Source organism: Cinclus cinclus, chromosome 4 (assembly GCF_963662255.1).
Source record: "Cinclus cinclus chromosome 4, bCinCin1.1, whole genome shotgun sequence".
In the NCBI taxonomy this organism is placed as follows: domain Eukaryota; kingdom Metazoa; phylum Chordata; class Aves; order Passeriformes; family Cinclidae; genus Cinclus; species Cinclus cinclus.
Window position 1 is genome coordinate 39,981,681 of NC_085049.1, and position 23,183 is coordinate 40,004,863.

The window sequence follows — 23,183 nt, forward strand, 5'->3', positions numbered from 1 at the left end:
AGCCAGAGCAGAGATGTTTGCACAGCCCTTGGGCCGGGATGAGCCATAAGTGGCTGCTGAGGAACAAAAGCAAGAACAGGATCTGTATCTAGAGATACTGCATTGGAATACAATGGCTTTATACAGTCTGCAACTCAGTAATTTTAGAAAGGGTGAACAGTCTTCCTTAAGTTACTAAGACTATTATAAATTTTCTTTTGATCAGTTTGTCCAGTTGCCTTCTACACTAACACACCACACACAGCAATTCATATTACTGAAATGGGAAATGCCTCATCTTTATATCTGGGTGTTCCAGCTGGGAGTTTATTTACCACCCACTGACCAAAAGGCAAATAAAATTGCTTTCTGATATTCATGGGTACATAGAGGTCTAGCCTGTTCCCTCCTACCTTATGCCTATTCCTCTTACAGCTCTGATTATAGATAGCATTTGACATTAAAATTATTCCCTGCAGTCCTAGTTCACATCTTCATATTTTCTTCTTTGAATTATAAAATTGCTGCGTCACAAGTATTTTCCCATGGAGATGTGTTAGCAGGACAGTTAAGAGAAAAGTCAAACCAGTAAATTCTCTTTTCATCTTGAACTTTCAGAGTAACAGGAGATCTTCAAGCAAATTATTTTCAGCTTAGACAAAAAAAAAGTGTTAATGGAACAAACATAATGAGTAGTTTCATTGTAGTAGTTCACCTCCCTTCTTACACACTGCAGTCACTTTCTAGTCCCATAGAACTGCCTATTACACATTCTGATGTGGGAATATGGATCTTCATTAAAGAGACTATGAAATGAGTGAGACAACACCAAGCTAAAGCATCAATCTTTATTTATAAAGTAAATTACAAAATAGGTAAACTTAGTTAATTTTAGCATCTGAAGGTGGCTTTTCTCGAATACATAAACACACTGATAAACACTATCTTTTCTTTACAGCGTCTATCTGAGCAACAGCAATTTTTACCTTGATTAATTTAACCTTTGATAGGAGTGTTTTAAAAGATCAGGATCTCCCTAACTTGCAACATAAACATTTAATAATTCCCTGTCCTGTTAGTTAACTATTTAATAGCTTGTGAGTTAACTGCAAGCAGCTGCATTGCTTTTGGATTTATGAAGGCCAACAACAATTTGAATGGACACTTTCAATTATTTAATGACCAGAGACAGTTAAAGGAGCAACTTTGATTAATTCCCACATTTTCCACTGGTTCTGAACAGTCATGGACAGAAGTGGAGGCAACTATATAAATGTGATAGATGGTACAAAAAGAACAGATACTTATTGCTGTTAGGAGAATAGCTACAAGAGGTCTGGAGAAGCAGCCAGCAGTGCAAGACATTATACAATTCTCTTTTTGGGGAAAGGTGAGGGGGTGACATGCTCACAACATGACTAACTCCTGGCTAGGCCAGGTGTGTACATCACATAGAATATTTCCATGTAAGGTATTTTATAATGTCTGGTTTGGACTGAACTCTAAAGCAGCTCATCATAAATGCTCTTGCATAATCACTTAACCAGCTCTCATCATCCTCCAGATTTAGTTTTCCATCTTCTACCCTCATCTACCTAAGGCAGGATTAAAAAAAAACAAACAACCAAAAACAAACAAACAAAAAAAAAAAAAAAAAACCAACCCAAATCCAACAAAAACAAACAAAATAAATTAACACGTAAAAGAAACGCTAACATCCAACACCCCCCCCCCGCCCCCCCCCCCCCACATGCACACAACCCTATCAGGTCAAACTGTTCATTTAAAGCATTTAGTCTTAAAAAGCTGAACTGTTTTACTGGATCAAGAAAGTGTAAAGATGTATGTGCACTCTTGCTATGGCTGGCACAAGGGCAGGAATAATAAATTCAAACAACCCTCGAGCAATAATTTTTTAATGCTACACCCCTTAAAACCAAACCAAAACAAAAACTCTGAAGTGATTTAAGTGTGTTGCAAATATTCTGAGTTAAGCTAAAAATGCATTTAATTACAGTGTACAATGAGCTGCACACACAGTAACTGTATTTAAAAAACAGTGACACTTTCCTGACACTAGTACAGAGGAAACACTTCAAAGACCAACTCCTTACCCAAGAGGGAGAAGGCAAGAGGCAGGACAAGAACACGAGCTAATAGCAAGCAGGAGATTAGCTGATGATCAAGAGCTATTGAATTGGACTGATGTAGTGTGTAAAATTAAATGAAAAACAGCTGAAGTGTAAAATTTCTGCATATTAAAAAAAAGTAAGACCAACTATTGCAACCTTCACGTACAGTGCAATCTCAGATGACAATAGCAAGCTAGTATAGCCAAACAAAATAATAGATAAAACAATTTTTTGTCAGGAACTACTAGTGTCAAAATGGTATTCCCTACAAAACTAGATTAAAATCCATTTTCCACTGGGTAAACATACGATTCAGCTCTATGAGTATATCCACCAGCTGCAGTAATACCCAATGAACCAAAGTTGGCAACTCCTACTTAGCCTTAAAAGAAAAAAAAACCAAAACCAACAAAACTCAAAAACCACAAACGTCACATAAAAGACACTAAAAAGCAAATCCTCACTGGGATTATAATATATTCATGAGTATTTGCTTCATTACACAGTTTTAAATATTTAATGTCATTCAATACTTGATTTTCACATCTAGTTCTCCCCTAATGCACTCATTAAAATAATCTATTTTTCCTCTTCCTGTTAAACACATTACTTAAAATTCAATCAAGTTTAGACTCTTCTGGATGATTTTAGCATTTTAGAGAAGGGAGGAAAAAAACCTCAAAATCCTAACTAGGGGCTTGCTGCCAGCAGTTATTCAAGACCTAGTGGATTTAAATTACAGATGTAAGTTACTATTGAAGTTCAAACGTTTAAGAAAAGTAATTTTCAGAATACCTTGAAAGTAAAAATTGCAGTTGATACTGCAAACACAGTAGGACCTCAAGGATAACTCATAAAGCAAGACTACTTCAATTTTTACAGCACTTAGATATTTTTAGATCCAAGTGCACTGATAATTAATTACTTCTTATATACTTCAGGCATATTGCTCTGAAAGTAGGTGTATAATCTGTTGAGTATACTAACTCATGGACTTCTAATTACCTTTTAGTTGGTCATTGAGTTACCTAATATGTAACGCTTACAAGTGATACATAAGTCTGGAAAAGCTATTGTGTTTTATGTCAGATTTCTTTAAAAGATAATTAATTAAATTAGTTACAAATTTGAGACGACCAAGTTTTTGCCTAGGAAGATTATCCTATTACATACAAATCCACCTATTCCTGAATGCTTATATTAATTGAACAATAACTGATTTTAGTTTATCTTTTCCATTACAAGAAAAAAAAAACCCAAACCAAAAAAAAAAAAAATTCCAGCAATGCATCCTGTCAAAAACCAAAGACAACCATCTATTTTACTATTGTCCATAAGTGCTACAAGGAAAAATAAAGTTTTAATTGGGACAATGCTATGTAGTCCTTCATCTCATCTCACATGGAAAATCTTTCAGATTTAATAGGCTACACATAACAATACAGCTGTGACTTACCCACAGAATACATGGGCTTCATAGTCTTTATGTCTGCAAAGTTTATGATCACATGTACAGCTATTAAATAATGGATTCTAAATTAAAATAAATGGGGTACTAGCTTAGTTTTCTAGCTTTAAAATAATTATCTCTTCTATATGTCATATAACATATGTCATAAAACATGGTCAACAAATATAATCATGTAACAATATAAAAAGTGTTGAGGTCAGAAAAGAGTAAAAAGAGGGGTTTTTTTGTCCCTAGCATCTATAAATGGAATGATTTCTGTTCATTATCAAAAGCCAGAATTCCATTTCTTACTCTAATATTTTAACAAATACAAATACAAACACACTTTCTAATCACTAGGTGTTTCAGTCTCTGCTGGACCTCTAATCAGTCTTCGTATTCCCCTCTTCCCAGCAGGACCTTTTGGTTTAGCAAAACTCTGTTTGTAAGCGTGTTGTTTTGGATGTACTTCTTCATAAAGAAAGTCAGCAGTTAACTCATCACCATTATCTATTTCAATCTGGCAAAAGAAAACATCATACTCAAAGTCAAAAACATTTAGAAACTTTGCTGAAACTCAATCCTATATTAAAACCATATATGCAATAATCAACGTCAAACATGAAAAGTTCTCCAACTTGTGCCTAATGCCTTGAGAAATCTTGGACAGCTTTTCTGCAACTCCCCTATACTCCTATCAGTATTAAGTGTGACTTAATTATTTTCCTGAAATGTAAGCATGACTAAACAGTACATATGCCAAGGACTTTTTTTTTTGCCAAGCTTTGGCACAGTATACCTGTTAATACTAACTAGGAGAACACATTCCATGTGAAACTAGTGTATTTACTCATTTGAAGTATTTACACATTTCCAGAATCAAAATTGTTCACTATAACATTCTTTAAACACTAACTGTATAACCAATGTGCATTTCTCTTGAGAAAGTATAAAGAAGCTTGTATTATTAGCTGGTTGCTGCCATTCATCAAGTACTCAAGTGCTTAGCAAGGAAAAACTAAAATAATGAACAAAATGGCGGGGAGTGTTTTAGTTTTAAAAATCTAGATATATGAAACCAAAAAATAGAAGAAAACAGTGTTCTCAAGCCAAACGCCACTGTTTTAAATTGCAGGAATTCAGAGAAACGCTATGGCCTTGTTCTGCTGAGCATTCAGCACTTCGTGCCCTGCCAACTCTAGCACTAAACAGACTTGCCAGCCCCAGTTTTGCTGTTACAAGCACATGCTCAGAAATTGCTATCTGTAGGAATTTTCAGGAATTTTCTGTTTTAATTTTGTTGTAGAAAGGCAATTTCAGAAAAATAATTACATACAAATATACATAGCAAAAATCTAGTTAATTCATGTCATCTCAGTAAAAAATGGTTAGCATTAACTCTGCTACTTTTAAGGGAGACATAATCTCCATAGAAACTAAGCTTTCACAAAAGTATTAAAGTAAGTGTAGGTCACAAATGGACCACTTCTGTAATCTCTGCTCAGGATATGAGAAGCAACTTTTTGCATTGCAGTAAAATCTATACAGTGTGAAAAGATCAGCTTACTTGCAAATGCTTGTTTGCCCCATCAAGGACTCCTGAGACAGCAGTTTTAATTTTCAGAACTCCAGCTTGAAATTATTTTGAAAATCCCTACGTAATCTTGGTTGTAAAGGAATTTAGTGTTTAACAACAGCAACGTGTTGTGGTCCAAAATATGACACAACTTTGAGTAAGAAATCATGTTAATTCTATTAAGTCCTTCAAAGTACTCTCAAATACTTCCTTGATGCAGAAGGATACATTTGTTCAGGATAAAAGTGTAGAAATTACGAAACAGAGTAACACTTCCATGACTTAGTGTTGTATCTCTAGCTCCATCAACAATTACTTCCCCTTCAGGACAAACGAAGTTACACAACACCTGTCATAGTTTAAACAAGGTGGTGACAGAGATAGTTACAGTTTTCCATTAAAAGAGAAGACAGGGATGGAGAAAATACCCACACACCCACTGTACTTACCTTCCTGACTATCTGCATCCACAATTGTGTCTCTACAATTTCTAACAGTGGACTTTTGCAACTAGAGTAGAGCATTCGTTCTCGTATACTACAGGTATACCCTGGCATAGAGTAGATGAAAACTGCAGGAAAAGAAAACAACACAAATCAGACCATCAATACACTCCATCAAAAGCTGTATCATAAAACCATTTACAGCAGAGAGGCAATGGAAATAAACTATGCAATCTGAAAGCAAAAAAATGTAGTGCCATTCTAGAGCTTTTTTGCTTCAGCAAGTGTTCCATTTCAAACAGGGGACAAGAGAATGGCCAGTATCTGTATGTTTTCACATGTATGAGTATTTATAATCAAAAGGGATAGCTCACCACTTCACAAACATAAAAGCTCTCCTTCACAAGTTCATGGTTTCACAACCAAATGACTCTGAAAGTTATGATCACGCTGACACATCTTTCTCTGACTCAAAATCCCTAAGGAATTTGAAACAAGCCAGTGAAGTCTCATATTGAGACATTTTCTCTTACTTATGGATTCCAAATAGTCTCCTTCATGTGTGTGCTTATACAGGAAAAAGTGGTAACGCGCAGCATCCTTTGGAACTCTTTTTGGCAAGTCCTTAAGTTCAGTATCAAGTGTGTTGGCCAAAATAATAGTTTCATTTTTCATATCAATTTGCTGTAAACAAAGCAAACATGAATATAGTTAATGCACAAAAAATCCAAACCAGACAACATGACAGGATGGAATAAAGTTTGAATTAATCTAAGTCAAAATGGTAATTTATCAGCATACTACATCAACACACATTGTTTAATATGTAGGTAATCTATTTTATACTCATTATTTAAAAATAGTTTAAATATTCTATACTTGCCAGTTGTACATAATTGAGTTTCTTATTTTTCAGCTTCTCCAGAGCCTGAATAGCTTCTTTAGCAATGGGGAATGCTACTCCTTGCAGTGTTTGATGCTTGGTATCTACACCAACATCTGCCTGTACCTGGAACACAAGTCAGCTGAGATGTTAAAAGAAACCTCTGCAGGCATTCATTTGGTTTCATACAACGACTGACAATGCATTCCATGTGGTTACACACAGAGTTAGCAGCAGCTATTCCAAAAATGAAGTACCCCAAGAAATCATCCCCATATACAAAAGATTTGCATTTTTTAATTTACAGGTCATATTAGTTTGCTAGCCTGCGAGGTTTCTTATCTCTGAAACACCTCTGCTTAGCAGACCAACAAAATCATCAGAGGGAAAACTGGTTCAAGTACAAGTGAAGAAGATCTAAGTTAAAATCTGGTATAGAGACCAGGAAGAACAATCTTCATTTTCATATGCTGTGTTATACTTTTGAACTGAAAATACTCCATATAAACTTTGTTATAGCTTGAAAAATTTTAGATCAAAACAAAGACATGATTTCTAGGGAGTCAAAATTTTTGAAGGAAGAGAGAAATTAGGAGACAAATTGATCTTCTCAAAGGAAAAGTAAAGCTACTACTCTCCCTCCTCCAACATACTCCTCAAAAAGCCTATACCAAAACCAAAGCAAATAAAACAAAATCCTAATTTCTTATTTCTAGAAGCTCTAGCACAAAGTAAAAAAAAAAAAAATCCAGGACAAGCTAGGAAATTGTTCATAATCCAGTTATATTATGAAAGAACAGTTATTTTAAAGCTGATGTTCAAGAATTTATGTTCATATTCATTCAGTTTCTCTCAAAATGAGCTCTGGCCTCCAGTCTTCTTCAGTCTTTGTTTATTGTTTAAGTACTGATTTTTGAATACATTCAGTTCCTTTTAAAGTTTCACAATTACCTTTAACATTGGTTATGAAACTGCAAAAGTCAAAAAAGTGTACCAAATGGAAAGTATGGGCCTTATATCTACCAACTAGATGTGCCATTTATTAAAAAGACATGCTTTAACTGATAAAAAAATTAAAAGCAAAGACTTGTGGCAACCCTTACTTATACTTCACGTTTTAAAGAACAGCTTGTCAGCAACAAGGAAAGAGGAAAAGAAAGCAGGTGGAGAGCATGCTTTGCACAAAGATTGATAAATTTATGAACTAGGTTATAGAAAACATGTTTTGCAAAATATGTATCTGTGTAAGTCTGACTGGCAAATGTAGAATAGGCATCACAAAAATATTAAACCATAATAGAATACTATACTCTAGAAACCATATTAAAATATACTCCAAACTTAAAAACAAACTGTGAAGTGTGGAGATAGACAAGGGAAGAGAGTAACCCAATGTAACTCCAGATACAAGAACATGAACAGAACCACCTAAGCAATTTAAGAATATTTAAGAGGTAAGATTTAGTTAATAATGGCTTCTGAGTGCTGGATAAAATGGTAGATGAAATTTCCTGTGAATAAATGTAAATGTACGCAGGAGGAAAAAACCCCTCTTTTTAATTGTATGGTGAAGGGGTTGAGCTTGCTACTACCATTCAGGAGCAAGACATTGCATGTCATTCTGACTAAATCTGAAAATAACCCTAAGCAAAACAAAAAAACCTGAACACTCCCCACCGCAAATGAAATGTTATAAATTGTTAGGAAAAAGAGTAGAGAACAGAACACATTATTACGCACTGTAGGTATCAGTAACATGCCTGCATCTTGAATACCACATGCAGATCTGTCTTCCCCATCCCTCCATCTCATATATTATATAGCAGAACTGGAAAAACTGCAGAGAAAAGCAAAAGGATCAGAAGTATGGAGGAGGAAGAACTACCCAGATTAGGACTCGTCAGCCTGGAAGAGATAACTGATAAGGAATACAACAGAGGTCCACGGATAGAGAATTGTGGGACAGTTGGGGTTGGAAGGATCCTCTAAAAATTATCTAGTCCAACCCCCCTGCAGTAAGCAGCAACATCATCAAACAGATGGCAGCTCAGCCCCATCCAACCTGAACTTGAATGTTTCTAGACATGGGGCATCTACCACCTCTCTCAGCAACCTCTTCCAGTACCTCATCACACTAATCATAAAAGAAATTCATGTTCATATCTAATCTGAACCTACCCTGTTTTACTTTAAACCATTCCACTTTGTTCTATTGCAACAGGCCCTGCTAAAAAATCTGTCCCCTTATTTTTTACAGGCCCCCTTTAAGTACTGAAAGGCCACTAAGATTTCCCTGAAACCTTCTCTGCTCGAGGCTGAACAACTGCAGCTCTCAGCCTTTTCTCACAGGGAATATGTTCCGGCCCTATGATCATTTTTGTGGCCCCCTTCTGGACCCCTCTTAACAGGTCCATGTCTTTCCTGTGCTGTGTACCCCAGAGCTGTATGCAGTGTTCCACATGGGACCTCACCAGAGTAGAGCAGAGGGAGAGGATCACCTGCTGGCCACATTGCTTTTGATGCAGCCCAGGATATGGCTGGCATTCTGGGATACAGAGAGCTTTATCTAAGGGGAGGGGGAAACTGAGCATTGACTGAATGACTTCTTTGCCTTCGCCACACTATTTGTAGGGTATAAGAATGAACTAGAGATTCTAGAGAGCAGTCAATGGTTCTTCACATAGTATTTTGTCAAGCTATGGAATATGCTTCCACAGGACCTGTGGCAAACAAAACCTTTCTGTGGATTTATAGAAATGACAAGACTAGACGATGGATGAAAAACCCATTCAGAAGAAATATATAGTAAGGTGTCATCTTTTGTGCAGGAAGATCCCTACCTGCAAATGCTGAGGCAACAGAAGAGCATTTAAGGTAATTATGGCCTTCTTGCCCTGCTCCTATATCTTTCCTAGATTTCTGCTGTTTTTTCAAGGACTTGACAACAGGCTAGGTGATCCCTTGATCTGGCCCAGTAAAATACTTCTTAGGGTAATTATGAAAAAATATACATATGGAAAACCTACTAAAATCAGAAAGCTTTTCATTTTCTAAGTCTAATTACAGGCTTTGTAATGGTGGAGACAATGAAGAGAAAAATGACATTAAGTTAATGTATTGTGAGATGTTTCAAACAAAGCCAAAATGGCAGCAATATACAATTTATGTGTCCCTGAAAAGCAAAGCTATTGCTGTTGAAATTTCAGAATACATAAAGATTTAGTCTGCATGAATCAGCTTCTAAACACATTGCATGTAGTAACAACACTAATACCAGAAGTGATCACTGATCCCACAGAAGTTTTACATTCATCACTCATCATCATGTTTGTTTGTTTTTTTAAGCTGATGAAATAAAATGCAGTTTTTAATGATGGTGAATGTATTTCTGCATTGAATTGTTAAAATCAGACATGAAAACTAACAAAAGACACCACTGGGGGAAAAAAAGTCAATAAACACCAAAGTTGCAGCAAAAACACAGTAGAATGAAAACATAAGAGAAGATACAGAGTTGTATTTAACACAAGGGCTGCCTGATACCCAGCTGCAGAAATAGATCATACTTTGAACACATGTACCACAGCTCTAACATACAAGTCTAAAGAACAAATATGTTCGGCACATGACCTGTTTAAATAAAGTATTCAAATTAAGGTGAAATGTGATGAAAAGAATCCTCTGAAACTCTTCAGTGACTAGGTAGCTGGCAATTATGAATTTTTTTGGTTAAAGACATTTGATAGAGATTTTTCTAAAAAGTGTTTGTAGCATAGGCAAATCAGTCTCTCAAAGTGATCAGCTATTTGTTTTGGATTTCTGTTTTATTTTTATTGAAATCCTCTTCCCTTCCTCTCAGTCTTAAATACAAGTGCACTGGTATCGTAAACTATGTGCCTTTCCTGTAAGAACAAGGCTGCTGAAATACTCTTGGCAATCACTCACTGCAATAACTTCTATTCTGTGTTTTCTCTACAATTTCTGCCACCATGGGAAATGCATGGGGGCAATCACATGTGGACAATGACTGAGGTTGGAAGACATCTCCGTAGGTCACCTTGTCCAACGACACTGTTCAATCAGGGCCACCTAGAGCCAGCTGCCCGGTTCTCTGTCCAAACACCTTTTGAATATCTGCAGGATGAAGACCCCGTTACCTCCCTGGGCAACCAGTGCCAGTGCCTGGTCACCCTTCACAAAGAAGGACATCCAGTGATACTAAAAGCTGAAGTTGCAACAATTAAGCTCTGCAGTTGCCAGGCCTCTGATTCTGACACCAGGCCTTTCAAACGCAGCAAGATCACTCATTACACTTCAGCCATCATCATCCTGCAGTTTCCACCCATTGAGAAGTACATGCTCATTTACATGCTCATCCACTCACACTTTCTGAAACTTCCCATTTCCTGTTCTGCCTTTTTTTTTCCCCTAGAAAAATATTTTCCTATAATACATTTGTAACTCTGCACCATTTCCCACATATGCTTGAAGACATTTTAGGTACCTCATTAATCTTAATTTGTCGAAGTTCCTCTTCTGCTGCTGTCAAAGGTGCAGGGGAGGATTGCGATATCAAATATTTTTTATAGCCATTCAATGAAACATCATCCTGAAAGCACAATATCAATATTTATCAGGATTTTTTTAGAATAGAACTTTTCTTCAAAGATTTTCTATGGAGCATTGCAAAAATTAGCTGCCTTCCACACAGTTATGGTCATTTCATTTGAATATTCCAATATTCCATTATGTCTTGTTTCAGAAGCCCAGAGGTATCCAGGTTAACACATATGAATTAGCAGGTGGGACCGAAATAGGGTTCCACCAGAATAACACAGCTGGTTGCACCCAAACCATCCTTAGGTTTAACAAAATAACGACTAAGTTACCCACTGCATGCTGATGATGAAGATCCTGAGTGAGATCAGCAACTTGAATACTTTGAAGAAGCTGTGATATTCATGAACATTAAAGGCCAATTAAGAAGTTTATAAAGACACTGAAACCAGCAATGTAGATACATAAAAGCTGTAACATAATGAGTCTGGAAAAAGTGAGTTATAGCAATGTCATCTTCCCTGTACCCCAAGCCCATTCTGAAATAACAGGAAGACAGAAGTAATGCTCCTTCCTTAAAACTAACACAGAAGCTCAGACTTGCAGGGCTAGACACAAATTCCACATATTACATAGACTGCTAATGGTTTGGTGCAAGTGGCAGTGATAGACTGGTTGATCGAACAGACAAGAAAAAAATAAACAGGACCTCCACCAGTAAACCCTCTTAGCAAGTCAGTTACCTACCTCCCTAGAATACAGCCTCTGCAGAGAAGTTTATTTACATGTTTGTTAGGATAATGAAGCCTTCATGACAGGTTAATGATAAATATAACTAGTTCTTTACTCAGTGAGAAACAGAATTATTAGTCTAATGTCCACCACAACAGTTTATTTCTCTTCCCAGTTTTTTCCCCACTACAATATCCTCCATTGTTCCCCAAAACTCCAACTCCTTCCATTGCATTAGCGAACTCTTGCTCATGCAGTGATATAGTTGACTTCATGTTAACTATACCTATTAACTCGTTCAAATGAGCTTAAATACACTTTAAGACTGGAATCATACACACAGCTTTTAACTCTTTTCTTCTTAATTCAAAAAGACCATAAACAACCCACATTAATACCAATAACATCAGCTACTACATTCAGTATTTAAAGTCAGTGTCCTGACTTTGAAAAGAAAGATATACCTGTATTGTTCCAAATACTTCATCCTTAATATGGCCACCTCCAAATTCTTTCTTAAGAGTTGCTCGGGTTGCTGCATACAACATTTTTTGACGAACCTAACACATAATAAAACAGTAGCTTTTTGGTTTGGTTCTCTTTTAGAATTTTGCTGTACATAGAATCTAGCATGTTGATGTACCAAGTGTGTTAACAAACATCTTTCTTGAACAGGTATTTTAAGTTTTGAAACTGCACTATAAACCTGTAGAGCTCTGAATCATGATACTTACTATTATACTCACAACATCATGATACTATGTATTATTATCAAAGTAACTTCAAAACTGAATTGCAGCCTTAGTTGGAGTATGAGCTTTTTTTAAATGGGAAAAAAAACCCAACAATCTACTAATTTTGAATGGGGGAGAAAACACAGTTGTTCGAATCTTTTGTCACCCAGTCTGTGTACTAATGGACACAACAGACAGCAAACGAGCAGACTAGAAATAACTCATTACTACTTCTGATTTGATAGTGACTCCAGATAGTTATGGTTCAACTACAGAGTGGAAAAACTACATTTGCTCCCTATTAACTTGTGTCTAACACTCACTTACTCCTCTCTCAGCAGTCCCACCTTGCCACTTTATTTCACCATCATGTTATCCTCTCTACAATACTTAACTTTTTCCACATAATCATCTCTACGCACATCAACTTTTGGTGCCTTATTATTTCCTAACTGCTAGTGAAAGCAGTAGGAATATTGGAACAGCTTTGCTTTCTGCCTTCTCATCTCACATTCTCAGAACCTGTATCCTAGTTTCTCCGAGAAATCCTTAATTTTAACCTCAGTCCTCTCCCATGCTCTCAAACCACTAAGAAGCAGTGTATTCCATGGCACACCACATATCCACAAGTGCCAGCTGGTCAGCCAGCAAGCAAGAATAAACAGCTTGAGCTCACACTATAGTCCTTCTCTATATGAGCACCCATTAAGATTTCCATCCCATATCTTCCCATCATTTTTTCTCAAGTAATGACAGTAAGACAGGACAAAAAAACTGTATTGTGTCCATCAGTCAGGCTAAAAATATACTGGATCAGCTGTACTCCATCTAGACTTACTGATTTGCTCTTTAATCATCTTAAAGAAACATTTTCCTAGTTTTCTTCTGGGAATGTAGGGGGAGGTTGGGAAATGCTTCATTCTTCATATGCTTTTCCTTCCTATCTCAGATTCAGATCAAATGGTACTGTTGAAAAATCATTAACATGAAGTCTCTGATGACTGTACTTACAGGAGAGTGATCAGGTGACCATGCAATGAAGATCCATTCATATCCTTGTGCATTCTGAGAATCTAATCTGTATAATAAATAACATGGTTGCTTGTCTTCAAGAAGGGGAAGGACAAAGGAATCATAATCTTTTTCCCATGATCCAGCTGGCTGTCTAGAGGATCCTACAACAAGCTGCTCTAAAACAAATAACCAAAGCTACAGGTTAGTAACAATACAGTTAATAAAATCTCTCAAAATTAAGAATAACAGTAAGAAGCTAACTGGACACTTAACCATTCATAATTATGCCCAGAAGAATGGAAAACAAAAACAGTAAGCACAAAAGTGGGTGAATTCTTACAAAAGATATGTTTAAACCCTAACTTACTTTAACCAAAATACTGATAGTTGAGAAATAATGCTGCTATCAAGTTCTTCGATCTGAAGTGATATTACTGATGTTAGTTTTTAGCACAACATACACGGAAGGGAAATAAGAACTGTTTTCTAACAGTTAGTTTATTTTTAAATTTTGAATACTTTGGTACAAATAAGATAAGAGTAAGCTTTCAAATTTTACAATTATAATTACTGATGCTCTTGGTATAACATATTAGTGTTTGCACTTATTGTAAGGAGTCAACCCAGTTATACAGTGAAAAGAGCTTGGAATGAAAATGCTTGCACTAATCACTGACTTGACTATGTAAGTAGATAAACCTCTTTCTAATATAGCTTCATAGCTATGCTGTCTTTAAATTACTGAAGTTGTTTATTATGTATAATTGGCTTAAGTCTGTATAGAATACTTCAATGGTATTTAATTATGTGAACAGCTGTAGCAACAAGATTTTTCTCTTATTTATACATCACATCTCAGTTTCCAAAGGAAAGTATTAGTATACTCTCTTACAAAACATTTATCAGCTTCCCAAGAAATACTAGCCCACACAAGTGGAATAGAAATACCTTGATTAAATGGGGTCCTGCAACTGTTTGAAGACCATCATAGTAGCTAGTATACAAATCACTTTTTGATAGTCTAGGGCTTAACTTATAAAACTTCAGACAAAAGTACAACAGCACACAAATGCCTCTACAGAAAAACTTCAAGCAAAGCATTCCACCACTGTAACTCACAGTAAGCTCAGAGCAAGGTTGTTTGGCTCTTCTTTGAATTAGACACAAAGTATCTGAAGTTGTACATCTAAGAGTATTCAGAATGTACTTGCCAATTCTGAACTCTAGCTGGATTTATACCCACTTGGATTTAAGATACAGCCAGAGGAACTTTGCTGCCCAGCAGCAAATCTCTTCTCTTATTAACTCAGATTAGCAAAACACGATTTGACTATTATCTGTTGGCTATTATCTGTTACTTAAAGCTCCTGAAGACAGATGAGGCAACTGCCCTTCTTCCAGTACACTGGGAGTTTTACAGGTTTCTTTTCAAACTGCAGAAAATACTATCAAAGACTGGATTCTGCTTCTTATAGAGATGAAATGCATACATCCTTATCTAGATATTCATATCTATATATGTGTGTCTACACATGTATACATACACAAAAAAAGGAAAAAACAGGAAATGGAAAGAGAAAGTATTTTATTTCTATTTTATTCCTAGGCTTCACTTCATATTATAAAGTAGCATATACACAAAAGCATATTGTTTTGCCTTGCTTAATGGGACAAAAACCCCAAAACAATGGCTTGTCAGCATTTTACCTTGTGCTACTGAGAAGATCACGAAGTCCTGCCTGTAATCTTACTATTCCTGCTGCCTTAGAGAAAACTATAATAAAATACCAGAAGACTGACTTCCTAAGAAAAGCAAACACAAAGGAGGCAACAGTAGGTTATTTACCTAACAATAAAAGTGTGTCTGTGTATGTATGTACCTGTAACTTTCTCCAGCTAACAGATTTTTAGTGTACTGTAAATTAATGAAGTCTAGAATAAACAACTTCAAAATGGACAACTGACATACTTGAAAAGATGGACTAAACAAGGAAATGTCTTATACAACCAGCCAACATTGCTATTAAAGAAAATAAAAGTAATTATATATTCTATCTTTCAATGTTTGCAACTTCTATCCCTTGCCAAGAAATTCAAAAATCAAACTCAAGTTCTGATTGAAATTATGTGATTTTCTATTTATACATACATGTTGAGATTAAAGAAACTGTTTGAACTTTGAAAATTTAAATAAAGTTACAGATTTATAAAGATATTTTATATGTAGCCAGATTACTATTTAAACATCTGCTTTAGCAAGACTTTCTACATGCAGCAGTTTTATACTGATATATCCTGGCTAAAAAGGCAGATAAAATTTACAGTTCTACATTTTAGGTGACTGGTTGTTGTGTGAGACTAGCTCTCTGTCTAGTGAAAGGAACCAGATTGTCCAAATGCTACACAGGTGTGGAAAACTTCATTTCCCTTACTCTTTCTTCAGTAAGAGATAAGAATAAGCTTATTTGTACTACCCATATGAAATACACAGCAGTTCTCAGTAAAATATGAAATTACATTTTGGAGGAAAATTCAAATGCAAAAGTACAGTAGTATTGTAGTAAAAAAGATTTGGATCACCAAAACTTAAATTTTACCTTCTATATGTGAAAAACCTTAGTAACATGAAGTTTGGCAGAGTTATGGTACGTGTAAGTCATTGAAACAACTAGGAAAATATCTAGAAGAACCAGGAAAAAAAATTCTACTAACCATTGTCAATGACGATTTTTAAAAGCCTGTATTGTCCATTTCTGGCTCCAACAAAGATGTCTTTAACACTTCCACTAGCTGAAAAAGAGAAAATAAAAGTAATCAAATTAACACATTCCACTTCTCTAGGACAAAGAATATTCATGAGAGTAAGAACAACACTGGAAAAATGTACAACTGGCCCTTTGCTACAAAGTTGGACAGAAAAACGAACCCAGGAGTGATGCTGCTGCTATGCTGCACACTGTTCCAACCATCAGCATGCCACACAAAGATGAAAGGCAACATTACAAAACAGCCCTCATTTCTAGCATACCAAACGATTTTCAACATTGCAAAAATTAAAGGTGACATCACATCATCAATCTCATGTTTCAGAGTTAACACAGCAACACAATAAAAATATCTCAAATTGCATCTCAAATTACAATAGCTTTATGAAGTCTGCAGGCTTAGTACAAACTTTCAGACAGAAACTTTACACCTGCCAGGAAAATGTTAGAGCTTGTCTGGCAAAAGTGATGGTCTTTCCTGAGAACACCTCTCTGCAGAGTACCAGTGAAAGCTGCCACTCACTGCTCATCTTTCATACTGCCTTCTTTCCTTCTGTGGTTGATGACATTGTTCAAACCCCAGCCTACTGCAACAGGATAACTTTATAGTGAATTTACAAAGTAACAAAAATATTTTTATATGTTTGTAAATCATATTGACACTATACACCAACATGACAGATTCACTTCCCTAAGCACACTGAAGAACTGTTCTTGACTTGCATGAAGGCCATTCTTATTTCAACTGCTCTGCTAAATAATCTGAGTTCAAATCAGTTTAACTATACAGAGACAGAGGGTTGTAAGGATTTACTGAAAAAACATTTATTGCAAGCTGGTCCTTTAAGTAATCCCATAGGATAGAGCATAGCACCAGCAAAACAAACATTAAACCAGGAAACAAATAAAATTGATTATTTATGGTCAGGTTAAGGCCAAGTGAACAGATGATATCTGGCAACATTATTACCCATACTTAAAAACATTTTACATTTACATTCATCCAAGTGGTGCGAGGTCCATCTTGAGAGTCCAAAATGGCATGTAAAAAGAACACATTAAACAAACTGAACTGCAGTGGGTTACTAGTTAAATCCCAGTTTCATCTCAGCTGCCATCTTCCCACTAACCAGCGCAGACCCTCACAGTAATTTGCTGACAGCTTTTCTAATCATCTCTGGTGGTCTCCACCATTCCATTGAGCAACCAAACATTGTGCCACTTTCTAGACTTTTTGTTCCCCCAGAACATTCTTTATCTTTTTCTTGCCTATTATCCTTTTGTTCCTTATTCTCTCATTTCAACACTACACACCAAAACAAGACTGGAATACAGCAGTCTCTACAGAAATTCCAGAACTGTGACAGTTTCCTGAAAAAATATTTTGAGACACTCGTGAAATCAGCTCACTATCAAGTGATCTATGGGTTTTTACATCATGACAGTTTTTAAATTCACAACAGTGATATTTTCAGTTTAAACTTTCTGCATACAGAGGGCCACAGAATCAAAAGCTAGGCTTATTTCACAAATACTTTTGCAGAAAATATAATTTTTAAATTATTTAGAAAACTGTAGACCCATTCAATTGTATTTCCCCCTAGTTACTGTATTCTGTGACTTCCTACAGTATTTATCTACACTGGCCTGTTTAAAAAGTCCAGTCCTTTTAGCAACTGTCTGGTACATATCACTGTGCCCATTACTTCATTTCTGTTTCCAGAAAAAAAAGCAGCCTATGCTGCCAAATCATGTAATTGTTTATGAGTGACAGTAGCCTGTTTGTAGCTAAAGCCAGCAATGGCACAAGTAGAGCTATTCCTCTTCCAAATTGCAGAGGCTGATGCTTTGCTTGCAAACAGCGCTCCTGATTAGTGCCTGCTGAGGCAGGTTCCTGAAGGAAAGCTGCTGAGCTCTCTACAGCTTTCCTCAGAGGACGAAGGATTCTCAGACACGAAGCAGAGCTGCAGAAGAGGCTTGGCCAGTCTCTTGCTTTCAACAAGCAACAGAGTATTCCTCTGCTCCTCCCCGCCAGCATCGCCAGGAGAACAAGGGCTTATGAGTTACTAACTAACAGGTTTCCCCAGACTGGGAAAAAAAAAATAAATTCCAGGTGTACCCCTAGCCTGAGAATGGTTGAAGAATTTAAAACAAGAAGCTGCAAAAAAAGACTAAAGATTGACATGCAAAAGAAGGAAAAGAAGAGAGGGGAAAGGGCACAAACCACACGCAGCTAATGGACAAAAAAGGGCATAGAAGAGCAGCTAAGGGCTGCCGTGTCTGGGACAAAAGTCACCTTCAACAATAAATATCTGAGTGCAGGCAAAGTACATGGTGCTAGTCACCGAACACGCAGATTGCAGAAATCCAGACAGTAAAACCCGACCCTTCCATAATCTTGCAATATAATCCCTGTTTAGCAATTCTGTGATTCAGGGGAACCCGCTAATACTGCGAAACAATACGCCGTCTCCTTCTAATTGCTCCTCGCACCCTCCAAGGCCTGGAAACATTGGAAAAAAAGGTTCCCGCATACTTTTCCCCTTTGTGGCCGCCAGCGATGGGCTTTACAGTGACTCTTGTACGCCAGGGCTCCTGCTTCTCCCCGCGGCTCTCGCTCCAAGGAACCGGCAGCGACCCCTGGCACTTCCCCTGCCGTCCAAACCATCCCAAACTCGCTACGGAGACCCCGAGCAGGCGATAGCCTCCCGCTCGACGCTCGCTCCGCTGCCGCAGGAAAACCTGCACTGGGGGAGCCACCTGAGGCCAGCCGGGCCCTGCCCGCCATTCATGGGGCTCTGCAGCGAGCACTTTCCTCGGGCGGGCTCCCTGCCTCTCCGGGGCGGACAGGCGCGGTCCGCCGGGCCGATAAACCCCGCGGGCTTCGCCTGGCTGGGAACGGAGCTATGGGCTCGACCCCGAGGAGCCGTGGCCGCCGGGCACGAAACCAGCAGCAGTTTCCCCGCACGCTCGCCCCCTCGCCAGCCCGGGAGCAAAGGACGGGCTCCTCCGGCAACAAAGGAAGATCGCAGCAGTGGGAAAAATCCCGCTGGGAACGGCCCGCTAAGCGCCCGCCGCGGCCGTCTGCCGCCGCGCCGCGCCCCGACCCGCGGGGAAAGGCACTCCGCCCGCCTCCCGCCCGGCTGGCACGGCCCCGGCGGAGACAGGCCCGGCTGTCAGGAGCAGCGGGCACCGCGGAGCGGAGGCGCAGGGGAGCCCCGCGGGTACCTTGGATGCCGGTCTGGTGGGACATGTTGCACCGCACCCCGGCACCGCCACCGCCGCCGCCGCCTCCCCGCCCGCCGGCCCGGCCCGGCCCGGCCGCGCGCACGTGACGCGCCGCCGCCACTCAGCGGCCGGGAGGGAGCGCGGCGCCTTCCGGGCCCCGCCGGGCCGGGCCGGACCAAGGCTGGGGCTGGGGCTGGGGCTGGGGCTGGGGCTGGGGCCGCCCGGCACCGCCCTACTCCGCGCCCGCTCCCCCTGCGCCTCCTCTCGGTGCTTCAAGAACCGCGACGGGGGGCAGCTGTCGCGCTCCCTTGGCTCTCCCTCTCGTCTCCTTTCTGTCGCCCCCTTCACCTGCTGTCCCAGAGCCTGCAGCGCGACCCGCCGCGGGCATCGCCGCGCAAAGCCTGCGGTCAGTCCCACCTGGCGGGAAGGGACATGTTACTTGTTAACCGAATTACTGAAAAGTAACTGAGGTGAATTTAGTGATCTCCAGGAGCCCGTGGTGGAGACCTGTCGCTCTAGCTTGGGGCAGCACAGAAGGAGCCACCAGGTGTGTGTGACAGCAGGTGGCATGTATATACTGGAAATTTCGGATTAAACAGCCTCTGACAAAGAGCCCGTAAGTCAGGGCACAGAGACCAGACAGAGGGCTCGTTCAGTTCAGGTCCTTGCCCCTGACAAGGCAGTCCTTGTTAATTTTGCAGTACTTGGTACGCGGTGGCACTGCATCAACAGAAGCGGTGAAGATTTCTTCTCTTTTGAGTGTGGAGCAGGCGGCTGAGCCACTCTTCTGCCAGGCTTAGAAAGAATGCATCTGCTTCTCAGGGCCCTATGCGCATGGCCAAAGGCTTCTTTATGCCTTTTCAAATTGTGTTGTTACAGTTTCCCTCAGCTTTTCTTTCAAAGCTTTCAGTGAAAAAGAGTCGTGCATCATGAATTTAAGCATGCTCTGAAGGTCTATTTGCTTTTGCTAAATCTTTCTCAGGCTCATCTGTCTATAGGTTGAAAAGCGCCATCTTCCTGACAACAAAAAGTTGGGTACTAGGTACTATAGCTTCTTTAAAAAAAAACTCTTCATTGTCATATAATCAACATCCTTAATCTGTGCTGTGGTCTAGATAATGGCTCCACAGATGAAATATGCATGCTGTAGACATTGATGCTAATGATTCCTTCAGGTTCCTGGGAGTTAGCAGGTTTTATGGGGTGCTATTCAGCTAGAGAATGCAAGAAGTGCTGCAAGAGGGCATATCAAACATCCAACCCAATGGACCAGGCAAGAATTGGAGAGTAAGGCATGGTAATCCTTCCTTCCCTGGTTCCCAGCCTCCAGAGTGCTGCAGCTCAGGAATTCCTAAAGTCATCTGTGTTGATAAATGTGGGTGCCTGTACTTTGTCAGATCCCCAGTTTAAAAAACACGTGGGATTCAGTGCCTTATTTGGGAAATGTGAGACAGCACTGTAACTGTTATGTGAATTGTGCTATGTAATGCTAGTCCAGCAAATACAAAGTCACTGTGGAGACACGTCATGAGGTAATGAGCTGGGACTAACAGCAGCTGGGCAAACAGAAAAGATGCAGTTTTTCTTTCTTCCAGCAAGGAGGCTGAAAGCAACAGGGAAGAGGGTTCATATGAAACCAGGAAATAAGAGACAGGTAGCGCCAGGTACTTAGCAATTAGCTCTTGTTCCTCAATTATAAGGTTTCAGGAGCCCAAGAAGTATATAAAAATAGAAATAAATTCTTGGAGAAGAGCTTTTTCAAGAGGAAAGGAGTACTAGAGATCCAACCAAAGTGGTAACCAAAGATGTGGTTCTATCAACAATTTCTTCAAATTATTTTAGCCCAAGCTTGCCACAGGTTCTAAATTCTTGGGTTTTTCCCATTTTGCTGTTAGTGCTTGTAAAGGATGGAGTTACCTGAAAATTTATGAGAGAAAAAGAAGTTTTCCTTGCTAGACAGATGTCTAGCACTGATCAGTTCCTTGCTCCAGTTAGTCATGTGTCCCCAGGATCACTACTATTGTCACAAGGTGGTAACATGGATGTGTAGCTGAGATTGTGGAACTTTTGTATTCATGCCCAGTGGAAATTCGTGCCTAGACTGAAAATATCAAAATGTTATAACATCTGTCACTATATTCAGATCGTCTTATTTGTCTGTCTGAGGTCATATCACTGCAGCTTCCACCAATCTGAGGACTCTAAAGTGCAGGAATGTGATCGTAACATCAATTTTATATGAAAAAACTGGTACACATTAGCATTTTGTACCACCTTTTTGGCAAAAAGAAAAACTGAAAGTCAAACGTATTATCTTTAAAATATTCTTTCTCAAAATCACATCTATTTTCCTATTACAGTGATTGATATATGACCAAGAAGAGATGTTGCAGGGAAATTAACACAGGCAAGTAGGGATTTTATATCTAATGAAGATTCCTAAAGTTCTGAATTTTAGTGTCCTTCAGATTCTTAAAAGGCTTTAAATCATTGAACTCCTATCCAAATAAAAAAGAGTGCCTGGACAAAAGTAGGGATGTTTATATTTTAAGTAACTTTTCTTATTATTGGTAATATCTTCCTTGTACTTGAATTGTTTTTTTTTAAAGCAGATTTTGTATCTAATTAAGGCTGTGACTGTTTTGGTAGAGACAGCATATTGCAGTTTCCCAAATTATAATAAGATTTCTTTAACTGACTAATAAATGACATATTTTAAAAGGAAATACTTCTAAGAGATTTTGGTGCAGCATTTTTTGTGCAACTTCTGGGTCTGTTTTCAGTGTCTTTAATGCCTTTTCCTCTACATTTACTTCTTCATTGATTTAACAATCTTCTACTAGAATATTTATGCTAGTTTGTTAAATATTGTCATTATAAGCTCTGCGGAATCATCAGTTCACTCTGTTCATAGCTGTGTAATGGTGTGCAATCATTTTCTCCTGTTGTGATGTTGCTGGCATGTCCCAGGTTTGTCTATAATTATCTCACAATGAAAATTCATGTACTGTTTCACATACAGTTTCTATTACTGTATTTTGTACCTATCTTACGGGGACACTTAAAACATTAAACGTATTTCCAGCAATGGAAGTGTAAATGCCTTTCTTTTCACCAGGCAATATTATAATTTCAGTTTCTTGCTGCAGACCTCCATTGCCTATAGATGTCTATCCTGATGCTTTCAAAACTTCAGTTTAGATTATGCTTTTGCCCATTAGAATGGTTTTCAAAACTAACCATATTTTAAGGTAATTAAAGTATGAGAGAGTCCATCAGCAAGATGAAATTTCTTCTATATAGAGTAAAAATACAATATCAAAAGTCTTCCTTCAGAAATATATGAAAACTTAATTTCTTCAACTCTGCTTCTAGTTATCTCCATTCCAACACACTCATAGGTAGCTAAACAAAGAAATTAGAAATCACATCACTCCTAGAGTCAGATTTGCTTTTAACTTTGAGGATAATGTGAAAGGAGTTCCTAGCAAGTAGACTTTGACTTTTGAGCATGCCAAATAAAAAAGTATTCTTCATGATGAACAGACGTTATGGGTAGTCTGCTATTAAGAATTATTGCTATAAGAACTCATTGCTCTCTTGCCATTACAACAAGTGGTTTTCAGTACAGTGTGGACAGCTCTCAGTTCATGTTCATGGGTAAGCCTTTATAGCAGTAAGAATATATCT

The 23,183-nt window shown here is 38.4% G+C and overlaps 1 protein-coding gene across 2 annotated transcripts; it reads right to left on the reverse strand.

Moving 5' to 3' along the window:
* Positions 1–1,804: 1,804 nt before the first annotated feature.
* On the reverse strand, positions 1,805–19,518 carry TWF1 (twinfilin actin binding protein 1). Of its 2 annotated transcripts, XM_062491948.1 has the most exons (10): positions 19,494–19,518; positions 16,213–16,290; positions 13,498–13,676; positions 12,217–12,312; positions 10,957–11,072; positions 8,532–8,541; positions 6,464–6,589; positions 6,114–6,264; positions 5,587–5,708; positions 1,805–4,081 (listed from the first exon to the last, which is right to left on the reverse strand). In XM_062491948.1, the coding sequence occupies exons 1-10, from the start codon at positions 19,516–19,518 to the stop codon at positions 3,911–3,913; spliced, it is 1,074 nt and encodes a 357-aa protein (XP_062347932.1). In that variant the 3' UTR covers positions 1,805–3,910. The 2 variants fall into 2 exon arrangements, with proteins under 2 accessions (XP_062347932.1, XP_062347933.1); XM_062491949.1 differs by lacking the exon at positions 8,532–8,541 and having other exon boundaries at positions 10,968–11,072.
* Between the last annotated feature and the right edge of the window lie 3,665 nt (positions 19,519–23,183).